The sequence below is a fragment of the Sorex fumeus genome, unplaced genomic scaffold (assembly GCF_029834395.1).
Source record: "Sorex fumeus unplaced genomic scaffold, SorFum_2.1 ptg000098l, whole genome shotgun sequence".
NCBI lineage: Eukaryota > Metazoa > Chordata > Mammalia > Eulipotyphla > Soricidae > Sorex > Sorex fumeus.
The window spans coordinates 57,659,348-57,672,817 of NW_026606155.1; the positions used below are offsets into that span (position 1 = coordinate 57,659,348).

General features: G+C 37.6%; 1 protein-coding gene across 2 annotated transcripts in view; it reads right to left on the minus strand.

Annotated features, from left to right (window-relative positions):
• Positions 1–13,470, minus strand: part of MIPOL1 (mirror-image polydactyly 1) — a 304,969-nt gene that overhangs the window by 89,167 nt on the left and 202,332 nt on the right. For both annotated transcript variants that reach the window (XM_056133809.1, XM_056133808.1), the window contains exon 11: positions 8,801–8,895. In XM_056133809.1, coding sequence (XP_055989784.1) covers positions 8,801–8,895 — 95 coding nt within the window. The remainder of the gene's footprint in view (positions 1–8,800; positions 8,896–13,470) is intronic.

Here is a 13,470-nt window from a genome sequence, read left to right on the forward strand (position 1 = left end):
CTGGCTCTGCACCCAGAAATCATTTCTGATGGTGCTTGGGGACCATATGGGGTGCCAGGATTGAACTCAGCTATATGCAAGGCTAGCGCACTATCCACTATATTACTCTGGCCACAAATTAATATTTTTAAACAATGAGACAAAAGCATCCATAGGAAAGATTCAGTTTTTCCTTATTAACTGTAAGAAATAACCATAAAGAACACAGAATAATGAAAACTTTCTAATTTTTTAGGATTTTGAAATTTCAAGAAAGATAAAACTCAAACAAATTTAAAATTTGATTACTCAACTGGCCTGGATAAAAAGAATTTTTGTTGGCAGGCAGTGTCCTTAGTTTATTATATGGAAATTCCATTTTGACGAACAGTCCTGAAAATGACTAACTGAGATACCAAACTAAGAAAACTTATTAATATGCTCACACATTTATCATGAGTTCTTATTATGTGCACTGCATAATCACTGCAGAAGAAACTTTTCACTTGAAGAAACTTATAATCTAGTTTTATATTTGATTATTTATTCATTTATTTGGCAAATATTTACTAATTATCTGCTATATATAAAGAACTGAAGCCCCTGTAGAGGAATTAATAAAATTATTCATACAATGATGGATTAAGCATGAGGTATGTATTATAAGTGAGACACTGTGAAAATCTATGGTTGTTAATTTTTAAGTATTATGAGATCACTTCTGTTTAAGAAGATCAGGAAAGGATTAATGGAATAGCTGGTACTTAAATTGTGTTCTGAACTATATGTGAATATGACTCTGGCAGAGATAAGTACAGCAGAAAGAGCAGATAATGTAAAAAGAAAGCAGTGAAGTAGGAATTTGTTGGGTGTTTCCAGGAAATAGCAAATGATTCATTTCAGAAGTATAGATCATAGTGAATTCAGCTAACAAATATTTGTTGAGTGCATAACTATGTGCGAGGCAGTATCTTGGCAGTTGTAACACAACTACAATTGAAACTGGTAGGCAAAACTGTTTTTGGAAAAATACTAAATCAGGGTGCACCTCCATTCTGGGGTTGCCACATCTCAACCTGGGATGTCTAATTCCTTTCACTTCATGGGATAACCCGGCTCTCTCCTCTCTGGAGAAGCTTGCATTCTCTCTTGATTATGTTACTCTCTTTCTCTCCCTTTCACCTCATAGTAACTAAACAAAAATATTTTACTTAAAAAGAATACTAAACCACATGAAGGCAGAACTATCAAGGAGGCTCATTTAATTTATATTAAAAAATCTGGCATTTACTGTACAGGTAATGTGGTTAAATGCTGTTGACGGTTGAGTGAGACTTTGAAAATAACATTTCAGGAATCTTAAGAGGAGTAAAGAGTGGAGACAAGTAGATGAAGTAGCAAGAAAAAAATCTGTCCATAAAATTATATTAGCCCAGTGTAATGTGGGAGCTTTGCAAAATAAGAAGGTGGAAGTAATGGTACTGAAAGAAAACTCTAGCAAAATCTTGTTATTAATTATATTTGTGAAAAAGGAAAAATATAAGATAACCTATGTAGGAGACAAGTGGAACACATGGGACTACATATAAATGTAACCCTGAGTGCCAAGACCAAAGGAAACACTTTATCAAAATAATTAATAAAATAATGCTAATATACTGGCATATCCTTTCCAATGAGCTTATGTTCAGTCTTACATTATAATTTACTGGTAGAATAAGATTCAGAAAAAGAGTTAAACTTGATAATGCAAAAAAGTGCTGTTCTGTTATTTTATCAAAAGCATGCAAGTTAAAACTATTGTAGACAATAGCTTTATTGTCTACAATAAAACTAAATTACTGTTTTTAAAGAAGTATCCTTATTTTTCTAAAAGGCATATAAGATACAAAATACTTAATTAGAAGTACTGGTGAGCACCACCAGAAGTAATTCCTGAGTACAAAGCCAGGAGTAACCCTTATCCATCGCTAGTGTGACCAAAAAAAGTAAAAAAAAAAGCACTTGACACAGTTAAATTTTATATTTCAATAAAATATTCAGTAATTTTTATTCTTAATACTGTATATATATTTTTCTACACTGTGTTTTAAAAAAATTCAAGTATATCATCTCATTGGTTTTCTTTACAAGAGGTCATATATCTCTGTTTATAGCTAAAATAACTGACATCCAAAAGTTAAGTGACTTACCAAATGTCACATTCTGTGGGTTGGCGAGGAAAGAATCTTTAGCAAATCTATTCTAAATTACTAAACATAAGAATGCAAACTCAATGCAAACTTGATGATTAAACTTAAAATCTAGTTTTGTTTTGTATTCCAGAGTTATGAAAAATTATGTGACATGAATAGTGAATGTAAAGCAAAATGTGCTCTATAAATGTGCTCTATGACTAATTTATAAAGGCCTTGAAAAAGGGCACAACCTTGTAGCAGAACATAATTCTTGAGTCTAAATTTTGTTGAACAAAATTTAATCAACCTTTTATGAAGAAGGTAACAAAGTTCATAAAAAGTTAAGAGCTGGCAAAGTCTCTAAAGTGTCAAAGGTAAGGGGCCTGGTGGTTTGTGGTCTAAGGAAATTAGTACTCTGGTAGCTGGAGAAATAGTACAGTGGGTACACAGGGCACTTTCCCAAGGTTGGATTCCCTATCATCACCTGAGTCTGTCAGGAGTGATCTCTGAGTGCAGAGTCAGTAGCAACCCTTGAGCACTGCTGAGTGTGGCCACCAACCCAACAACAACAACTTAGTACTATAGTCTTTGGAAACATGGTACCTTAAAATATATTGAATTCTATTAAATATTTTTGGCATTTATTATAAACACTGTCATGTTCTGAAAGGCAACTTCCCAGCTGAAAGCACAAAAAATGTAGTAAACTTTGAAATACTAAATGCTATTATTATATTAAATCTCAGGATCGACTGGCACCAAACAACAGGATACAATTCTTATCTACACCCTTAAATTTACACTTCTTTGTGGAAAAGGAACTAGAAGGAAGCAGTATAAAATTAGCAAACAGTGAGACTCAACATTCTCTCGATTAGGAAAAGCGTTATTATTATGCCTCCTGAACTTAGGAATGCAGCACTACAGGTTTACAACAACAGGGAAAAAAATCATTATTGAACACAAATCTAACTCTTACACGTTTAAATTCCACTCAATAAAACTGTTTCTAAAACTGTTAAGACTAATGACGCTCTTATAAAATGAATCAGCGTTCAGCACAGCAATAAGGAGATACTAATTCTTTAATAAAGTACTTCTGTAATAACGACATTTACTTTCAATCTTTGTATTATCCTTTCACATCCCTCCTCCTCTTTAATGTGAAAAAAAAAACCCTGTTGCATAATTATGAGTTTAGTATCCCTGCCCATTCACATTTCTTGGTCTTATCCCCCACTATGCAATAGGAAACTCTGACATTAACGCTAAAATTCCTTTTTCTTTGCATTGAAACATCTCCAAAACTCAAAGCAAACAAACAGACTAGAGAAACCCAGAAGTTTATTTCCATATTTCTTATTTGTAAATAAGGAAATGGAATTCAAATAACAACAGTAGTGAACAACATAAGCAGCAAAAGAAAATATTTGGAAAAATTATAATAATAAGGTCATTATTTGGAAAAATTATAATAAGGTCATTATTACCAATTAGTAGAATTAAAGGTAAGGCAGAATCATAGTTATTATCATATTTTTGTTTGCTAGGTTCTGGGTCACCCACCTAGTGATGCTCAGGAATTACTCCTGGCTCTACATTCAGGAATCACTCCTAGTGGTGCTCAGGGGACCACACAGGATGTCAGGATATAACCTGGGTCGGTAAGCCACATGCAAGGCAAGCGCTCTTCCCACTGTACTATTGCACCAGCCCTTCGTTAGCATCTTTTAACCTTTTCCTATATTCTGTCCCTATAATCTGACTGTATTTTCCCTTCTTCTTTGGTTGCTGAAAAATTGTGAGTCAGACTGGAGGTTTACTCTTTACCTGGCTCATACATGCAAGCTGTATATTGACTTCCTTCTGGCTCTACCTTACTGACACTTCCTACTGATATATTCATTATTGTTCTAATTTTCTTAGTCTATTTTTCCTTTAATATTGGTAAAACTTTAACATGATAATATAATGTATATATAATGTATATACTTGCACTGTTAGAATGAGTTATAATTCAAATGATAACTTATTTGAATAACTAAAGGTATACATTTTCATAAACTTTGATATATAGAATACAATAACAGTGAGTTCTCATACAGTATATATACATGGGGTATATTACAAATATATATATGCAAGCATTTATATACTAAATATATAGAATTTTTCTTGGATTTCTTCACAAAAAAATGTAACATTTTCCCTTTACTCTGTAACTTGGAAAACTTGAAGAAATCAGTGGTGGTTCAAGTATGACTTATTATTCAGATGTGTAAAAACATCATTTACATCATTTAGATTTAAATCAAACTGTGAGCTTCCAAAAAATTTAAGCTTTGTTCTTTTGGGTAATAATCTCTTCCCAGAGTTCTAAATCTCAGTGATTTTACCCTTAATTCTATTTAATTTATTATTTTTTTGTTGTGTCATACCCAGCTGTGCTCAAGGCTTACTCCATATTCTGTGCTCAGTGATAACTTCTGGTGGTGCTTGAGTAACCATATGTGGTAACGGGGGATTGCATTTTGGTTGGCTGCATACGAGGCAAGTGCCTTACTGAGGCACCATCTCTTCTGCTCCCATATTCTAAGGAAGGCTATGTTCACGGAATGTTCTTTTAGTAAAAATTATTATAACATAAAAACTTACTGTTTGCAAAGTATATGGTTCGTATTCTTCTGGCTTGTCGACTCTCATTTGATAGATCTGTTGTACTTTTTTTTTTTTTTTGGTTTTTGGGTCACACCCGGCGATGCACAAGGGTTACTCCTGGCTTTGCACTCAGGAATTACTCCTGGCGGTGCTCAGGGGACCATATGGGATGCTGGGAATCGAACCTGGGTCAGCCGCGTGCACGGCACACGCCCTATCTGCTGTGCTCCAGCCCCCAGATCTGCTGTACATTTTATGGGCTTCCTTTTATGTAAGTTCTTTTTTTGATCTTGCTGCTTTCAATATTCTGTTTCTACCTTTAGATTTTTTTTCATTGAGAGTATACTGTACTTGTAGTTTTCCTGATTGAGTCTATTTTTACTGGCACCTTTTGGGTCTCTTAAACCCCACTGATTGTGATCCTTAATCCTGGGAAGTTCTTACAATGATTTCTTTAATAACTATTTCTGTTTTGTTTATTTTGCTTTTGTTGTTGGAGCTACACGCAGAACTCTCAGGGGTTACTCCTGGCTCTGAACTCAGAAATTACTCCTGACAAGAATTGGGGAACCATATGGGATGCCAGGAATTGAATCTGAGTCTGCTGCATGCAAGGCAAGTGCCCTACCCACTGTGCTGTCATTCCCCCTTTGTGTGTGTGTGTGTGTGTGTGTACTTGTGAAGCAAGATAATTTTTATTGAAACTTATTTAAATTAAAAACAAACAAAAAAGAACAAAAAGACTTATTAAGAAAAATGTAGGAGAAAGAATGAGAAAACTGTGTCTTCAAGAAAGAAGACTAATGGGGGTATGGTACCGCCAGCAGGTCAATCTATACCTGTGAGGCAAGTGCGTCAGCAGCCTGATGGCACCTTAAGACTTCCAGATACCCCAAAATTGCTGTTGTGCCTTTGGCCAGACCCAAACACTAGGGCAAAATTTACCAAGAAAGTAAATGGCCAAAAGTTAGGTATGTGGGAAAAACACCCACAAACCACCTCCGGCTCAAATATGTAACTGGAGGCATGGCCTATCTGGTTCCTGATTGAACTGCTTAACAGCCATGATCCCAGAGACTCAGAAACAAATCTCGAAACACAACGGCTTTTGGCAAAAATGCGTCTGGAACCTGCAGTAGGCTACCAGTGCTGGGCCAACCCAGGTGGGAATAGGTTTTGTGCCTTGGCCTGTTCCCCCTGGTGGCCTGGTGGCCGCCATCCTCCAGAGGAAACTGGACAGTCAGGTTTGGGCCCACAGTGATGAGACACTGGGCCTCATGGGATGTGGGTGGAGCCGGCCCTTTCCTCCCAGTCCCAATGACACCCCGAGTTGTAGCCCACAAACGGCCTCTCTGGCTCATGATCAAGTTGCTTAACAGCCATGATCAAAGAGACTCAGAAACAAATCTCAAAATCCAATGGCTTTTGGCAGAACTGTGTCCGGTTCCTGCAGTAGGTTACTGACGCTGGGCCACCCCAGGTAGGAATAGGTTTTGTGCCTTGGCCTGTTCCCCCTGGCGACCTGGTGGCCGCCATCCTCCAGAGGCCCCTAGACAGTCAGGTTTGGGCCCGCAGTGATAAGACATGCGGGACCTTATGGGATGGGGGTGGAGCCAGCTCTTTGCTCCCTGTCCCAACAAGAACCCCGAGTCCCCACCCACGAATGGCCTCTCTGGCTCCTGATCAAGCTGCTTAACGGCCATAATCCCAGAGACTTAGAAACAAATCTCGAAACCCAGCGGCTTTTGGCAGAAATGCTTCCGGACTCCACAGTAGGTGACTGTAGCCGGGCTACCCCAGGGGAGAAAGGGTGCTGTCCCTCCGCCTGCTCCTCGTTGGCAGCTCAGTGGCCTCCATCTACCAAAGGCCACTGGACAGTCAGGTTTGGGCCCGCAGTGATGAGAAATGCGGTGCCTCACGAGATGGGGGTGGAGTCGGGTTGGCCCTTTCCTCCCCATTCCAATGAGACCCCGAGTTGACACCTATGAACACCCTCTCTGGCTCCTGATCAAGGTGCTAAACGGCCATGATCCCAGAAACTTGGGAATAAATCTCAGAACCCAGCATGTTTTGGCAGAAATCCCTCCAGATTTAATTGTTAAAATTTCAGAATTTCAAAATCGTGAGGCTACTACTGCAGCCACGTGACATCATAAGTTATTCATAACCGGCAATAGAAAACAAATTGTCTACTGTTGCCTTTTTGGCAGATCCGACTGTTGGGGTAAAATCCAAAATACTAGTGGGTCAGGTGTCAAAATATTGAATGTAATCAAAGGAGAAAGAGAGTAATGTGGAGTCATCTGTCCCACAGGTAGGAGAAGGGTGTGGGATGGGGGTATCCTGGGGGTTTTGGTGGTGGAGAATGGACACTGATGAAGGTACAGGTGTTCCATTGTATGGCCAAGACTTAAACCCGAAAGCTTTGTAACTGCTCTCAGAGTGATTCAATAAATAAAATTATAAAAAAAAAAGTAAGGTGGAGTGCCCAATTCAATCCGCCTAATCAGTGGCTGAATAAATGGCAGTACTCCTACATAAAAAGGAAAGAACACAGGCTTCTCTCAGTGGAAATAGGCAAGAAAAGAAGCATAAAGACAAGCAAATGAGATACCTGTTCAAGGGAAAACAGGCGCTTGAAGTGCAAGCTATTTCTTCACATTTGTCATCCTATTCCTCAAGGGTGCCAATGGTTCCTCTTGAACCCATCCCACAGGTCTATACCTTGCTATATGCTGTTCTTTTCAGGCTATTTTCTACTTTCTGCTCTTTCTTAATGATTTCCTCCTCCTCATCTTGGAGCTCCTCAATATTTTGCTCAGCTTCTTCATTCTCCTGTTCAGAGCCTCTACTGACTTTTTAAAATGCCACCTACCATGTTCTTCATTTCTTTCATTTCTAACAATAATAGCTTTTCCTTTTTGACTCTCATACTTGTGCTTTGTTGATTACCTCTGCTATACTTTCTTTGAACTCATTGCACATCCTCATCCAGTGTCATTAAATATTGCGTTTGAGAACTTACTGGGGTTCTTTATATCTTTGGTGGTATTCTCTTTGTTCATTGATCCTGGTGGGTTTCTACATGTTTCCCCATTAATTTGCTAGTGTTCTTGTGCTCAAGGTGAGTTTTGCACTTACCCGCTCCCCCCCCCCCCCCCCGCCCCCGCCACAACTGTGCCAGAAGGTTCAATGTTTATGCCCTACAATGTTTGGGATACCAGGGCTACAGCTGGTCTCCGTGAGGACCTCCAGGGCCATACCTGGTGGTTCTGGGGGGTCATGAGGTACTGGGGATCAAACTCGGGGTACTGTGCACACAAGACATAGGCCCTGTGCACAGAACACTGAGCTATTTATCTGGTCTCCACAAAAGTGCTTTTTAGATCATAACTGTGTTAAATATATAATTTTATCTCTATACAGCACAAAACTGAAATAACTATCACAAAACAGTTTTGACATTTATGACTGAAGAGGCACTCTGATATTTTCTTTTCTACTTCTTTTCATTACAGAATTCCTGTGACCTGCTGAACTAATTTCATAACCACCACTAGATCATAAATTACATTATCAAAAATCTCTTAGTGGCATTTCTTTAGAAACTTCTCATATTATGAAAGGTAAAAGACTGTAATGACTTTCTTCCAACTACTACTCAAAAACACATATAATTATTTTAGAGGGTGCAGTTAGATGAGCAAATAGCTCAAAAGCTAACCTGGATCCACTGAGGTGACTGGCAATGAGTTATGCAAATTTTGTAATTCTGACAGGATCATAACTTAAGATTTAACAACAATAACAAAAAAGTAGAAAAAGAAGAAAAAGAAGTAGCATAGCAGCCTCATTAATGCTTTATGTCCGAATAATTTTAAAATTATAAAAAGTTCTATGTACATAATGCTTAACTTCATTGAAGTATTTTCTCATTTACTTTTTCCCAATATGTATTTCAACAGAGGCTTAAAAAGGAAAGTTACCTGTAATAAATTTGAAGTGTTTGGATCTCTTCTTCCAGCTTTTTGTACTGTTGAACTGCAGTTTCTTTGGCTTGTTGCATAGCTAACAACTTTGCCTACAAATAATTAATACATAAAGAATATGAATATCACTTTGTTATATTACTCTATAGTACTATTTTATGACTGGGATTCTAAAATAACTAGCCATTTTAAAATCTAAAAATTATACACAAGATTTTTAATTTATAGCAAAATTAATTCAATTATACTTATATTTTGATAGAAATTCTAAAGACATGAACACATTAAATTTACCTACTTTGCTCAATACTGAACTTCAACCTTAGTTATCTGTATCATCAGATATATGCCCTCTGCAATGTTTAACTTTCTACACAGTACTCAGACTGTGGAACATGGTTGAGAGCAGTATCTAGTAGAGATAATCACAATGGATATTTCGCATACAAATTTAATGTGGCTACACTGCCCAATACTTTAGATTTTCTTTTAACTTTATTAATAGCAAAACTCAGAAAATTCTAAATATGTTGTCAGGTCATCTTTGATACTTAACATGAAAAAACTACAAAAGATTACAACTTGATTCTTAGAGGTACAATATAACTTTTCAATTCCTTTTCTCCAAGAACAGAATATTTTTTCTTTTTTTTCATTAGTGAAACACCATGAGGTACAGTTGTAGACTTACAAACTTTCGTGCTTGGGTTTCAGTTATACAATGATCCAGTACCCATCCCTTCACCAGTGCCTACTCTCCACCACCAATGATCCCAGTAGCCCTCCTACCCCCTCATCCCCCCCCACTCCACCTTTGTGGCAGGGCATTCCCTTTTGCTCACTCTTTCCTTTAGGGAGTTGTAGTTTGCAATAGAGGTATTGAGTGGCCATCGTGAAGAATGGAAATTTTTTATGGAGAGCTACAGAAACTCTGAATGTTAGAGATATTTTATTCAGGAGACATTATTGATCATCCTTCTCTATAGAATTCAAACTTGAAAGTGTTTGCATATTTTCAATAGGTTTAAACTTGTAATTTAAAAGGAATTTCTACTTTCAAACTGTCACGCTTACTGGATTTTAGGAAGACCTCAAGAAGTTTCCAGTGTAACTTGTAAATTTACAGGACAACTCAGTCTTTAAACTGTGAAATCCCAGTCATAGGAAAATTAATATTATATATATAACTATACTTTGTATATGATACTTTTATTTGCCAAATAATCATAGCAGATATCTGTCATCAATTTATTACTTCAGTCACACTGTTGTATACTAAATGGAATATTCACAAAAATTTTGTAACTATTTTTATTGTAAGTGAATTTTAGGAAGATCTGGGAATGACTTAACTATAATTCTAGGATGTAGCATGTTAAAGCAAGGATTCTGGCATCTGACATTAAAAACAATTTTTTAGAATTTGCTAGCTCTGGTAGAGAACAATTTCTTAATTTACTCCATACATTTTTATGCCAAGGTTCAGACTGCTACATGTATTTGTAATTCTCTGAAGCACATAAGTGGCTTTGTCTAATATATACTACAATAATTTTCCTCTGATTGGGATTTTGTGGTTTGTCCTAATAGTATATTGGTAAGAAAGAAAATAATTGCAGTAAAATAATCAGTTCAATAATATTAGTAAGCAACTGTTCCAATTTTCAATTGCTTCTAAATTTTTTCAATAGTATAGTCTTTAAGGATTATGATTAAATGTTTTGCTATATATTTATCCATCAAGCACTTTTTAATGTGAAAGATATATATATGTATATAGCTTTTTTGGTCAGACCCAGCGATGCTCAGGGGTTACTCCTGGCTCTGTGCTCAGGAATTACTCCTGACAGTGCATGGGGGAACCACATGGGATGCCGGGGAATTGAACCCGGATTGGCCACGTGCAAGGCAAATGCCCTACCTGCTGTACTATTGCTCTGGCACTGTGAAAGATAATCTTTTCTTACAAATTGTACATAATTACAAATGAACTTGTTTTTAATTTCCCTTCCAAACTCACTGTGTATATAAAAGCAACAGATATATAATGATCTTACATCTTGTATGTATAATGATCTTGTATCCTGTCACATTACTGAAATTATTATTACTAGTCTAAAGACACCCTGTTGAAATCTTTTCATAAACATTATTATGTTGTCCACAAACCATGATAGTTTTCCTTTCCCATTTGAATTGTTTACACATACACACACACACACACACACCCATCACCATACATTGTTTAATTGTTCTAGCTAGAATTTTCAAAATGATGTGCAAAAGTAATAATTAGGATTAACCTCCTCATCTTTTTCCATATCTTAAGAGCAAAGCTTTTAGTTTTTCACTATTAAGTATGTTATCTGTGGTTCAGTTACACATAGCCTTTACATGCTAAGGAAAGTTTTTTTCTATTTCTAAATTTACTGAGTTTAAAAAAATCACTACTGGATATTGAATCCTGTCAAATACCTTTTTTTAGCATCTATTGATATTTCTTTCATTGATACAGTGTAATATAATGATCTGCACATTTTAAAAATTGAACTGCTGTGAATTACAAAGTTACAAGGATATTTATTATTGAGTTTCAAGAATACATTATTCCAACACCAATCCCTTCACCAGTGTCCACTACCCTCTACAGATTGTGTAAATGTTGGTAAATTCTTGCATCCCTGTGATGAATGCCACTTGGGATGAATGCTTCACTCTTAGTGTTGTTGGAGTCTTTGTAAAGATTGTGTTTAGAATTTTAGCATTTATGTTGGTTAGAGATTATCAGTCTATAGGTTATAAAGTAAGTAAAGTAAAGTAAAGGCCCTCCCGTTGATCATCGATTTGCTTGAGCGGGCCCAGTAACGTCTCCATTGGAGACTTTGTTGTTACTGTGTCTGGCATATCGAATACTCTCGGTTGCTTGCCGGGCTCTCCGAGAGGGGCGGAGGAATCGAACTCGGGTTGGCCATGTTGGCTGCATGCAAGACAAATGCCCTACCCGCTGTGCTATTGCTCCAGCCCTATAGGTTATATATTTAACATATATAAACATTATATATAAGTGTATGAACATTATATATTAAATATTATACATGTTTAACATATATCTATATAAAATATATAGATCATTATATATCTATATAGAAAACATCATATGCAATGTTCATATGTTGCTCTTTTTTACTGACTTGACAATGAGAGTATTATTGGCCTCAAAGAAGAATAATCACGCTGGACAAAACCTGAGGGTTAAAAGTAGGTAAGGCATATTTCTGATAACCTTTCAATATCAATACTGCAAACTACAATGCCCAAAAGGGGAGAAGGGAAGGGAGGGAGGGAGCATGGAAGGAGGGAAGAGGGAGGGAGGGGGGGAGAGAGAGAGTAAGAGAGAGAGAGAGGAGGGAGGGAGGGAAGGAGGTAGAGAGAGAGAGAGAGAGAGAGAGAGAGAGAGAGAGAGAGAGGCAGCAGGGGGAGGGTGATGGGAGGGAACTTGTGGACACTGGTGCCGGGAAATGTACAATGGTGCATGGGTGGGTGTTGGAACACTGCATAACTGATATCAAATCATAAAAAGCTTTTTAATGTTTCTATCTCACAGTGATTCAATAAAAAAAGTTAAAAAAAATAAAAAAGAATGAATTTGTGAGTGTCCTCCCATCCCACTTCAACTTGGGGAAAGAATTTGAGTAGTTCTCAAGTCACTGGTGAAAATATCTTGTCCCATCTTGAGTTTGCTCTTAAGTAGAGTTTCGATTGTTATATTTCTGTATATGTTATCAACCTGTTCAAGATAATCATTTCCTTCTTGTTCACTCTTGGAAAGTTGCACAATGATACAAAATCATCCATCTGTGGGGTGAGTGCATCAGCAGCCTGATAATGCCTTCAGGCTTCCTGACATCCCCAAATTATTGCTGTGCCTTTGGCCAGACCCAACAACTTGCGATCAAGTTTACCAAGAAATTAAATGGCCAAAAGTTAGGAGCCATACCCACAAACAACCTCCGGCACAGCTATACAAGCTCATTTATTGGCCTTATTTCAGAGAAATAGATAAACCTTGAAAGAGATCAAAAGCCACAGTTAATCTAAAACCCACGCATGGCTGAACAGACTGAGGTAAATCAGAGGAGGCCGGTTGGCCTGAGCCTGCCCAGGCAGAGTCCCCAGCAGCTGTTTTCTTCCACAATGTAAAACAGCTACCATAGCCCCAGCTGGACTCCACCATCTCAGGACAGAACTCACCAAGATATAATCTGCTGAAAATTAGGGTATGCAGGCTATGTGACTGAAATCTCCTGGCTTTCACGGAGTTGGGGTGGGCTATCTCTCTCCACTTCCCAATACACATGGAAGCACTAGCAGTCATCCTGGCAAACCAACTCCAGCGACACCCTGTAAACTCTATTACTAGCCTTGCTTCAGAAACCCATAAATAAATCTCGAAAGAGATCAAAAGTCAGGAACACAGCAATGAGTCTTGGAAGACACCACAGAGCCGGAGATCTCTCTGGGCCCTGTATGGAGCCAATTTCACTGGGGCACCCCAGATGGAGCAGGTGCAGTCTCCCCACCTACTGAAGAGGGAATCCCGGCATTCAACAGCTTCCACAAGCAAGGCACAGGTATGGGGGTTCCAGGATTAATTCTTCATGCCACAT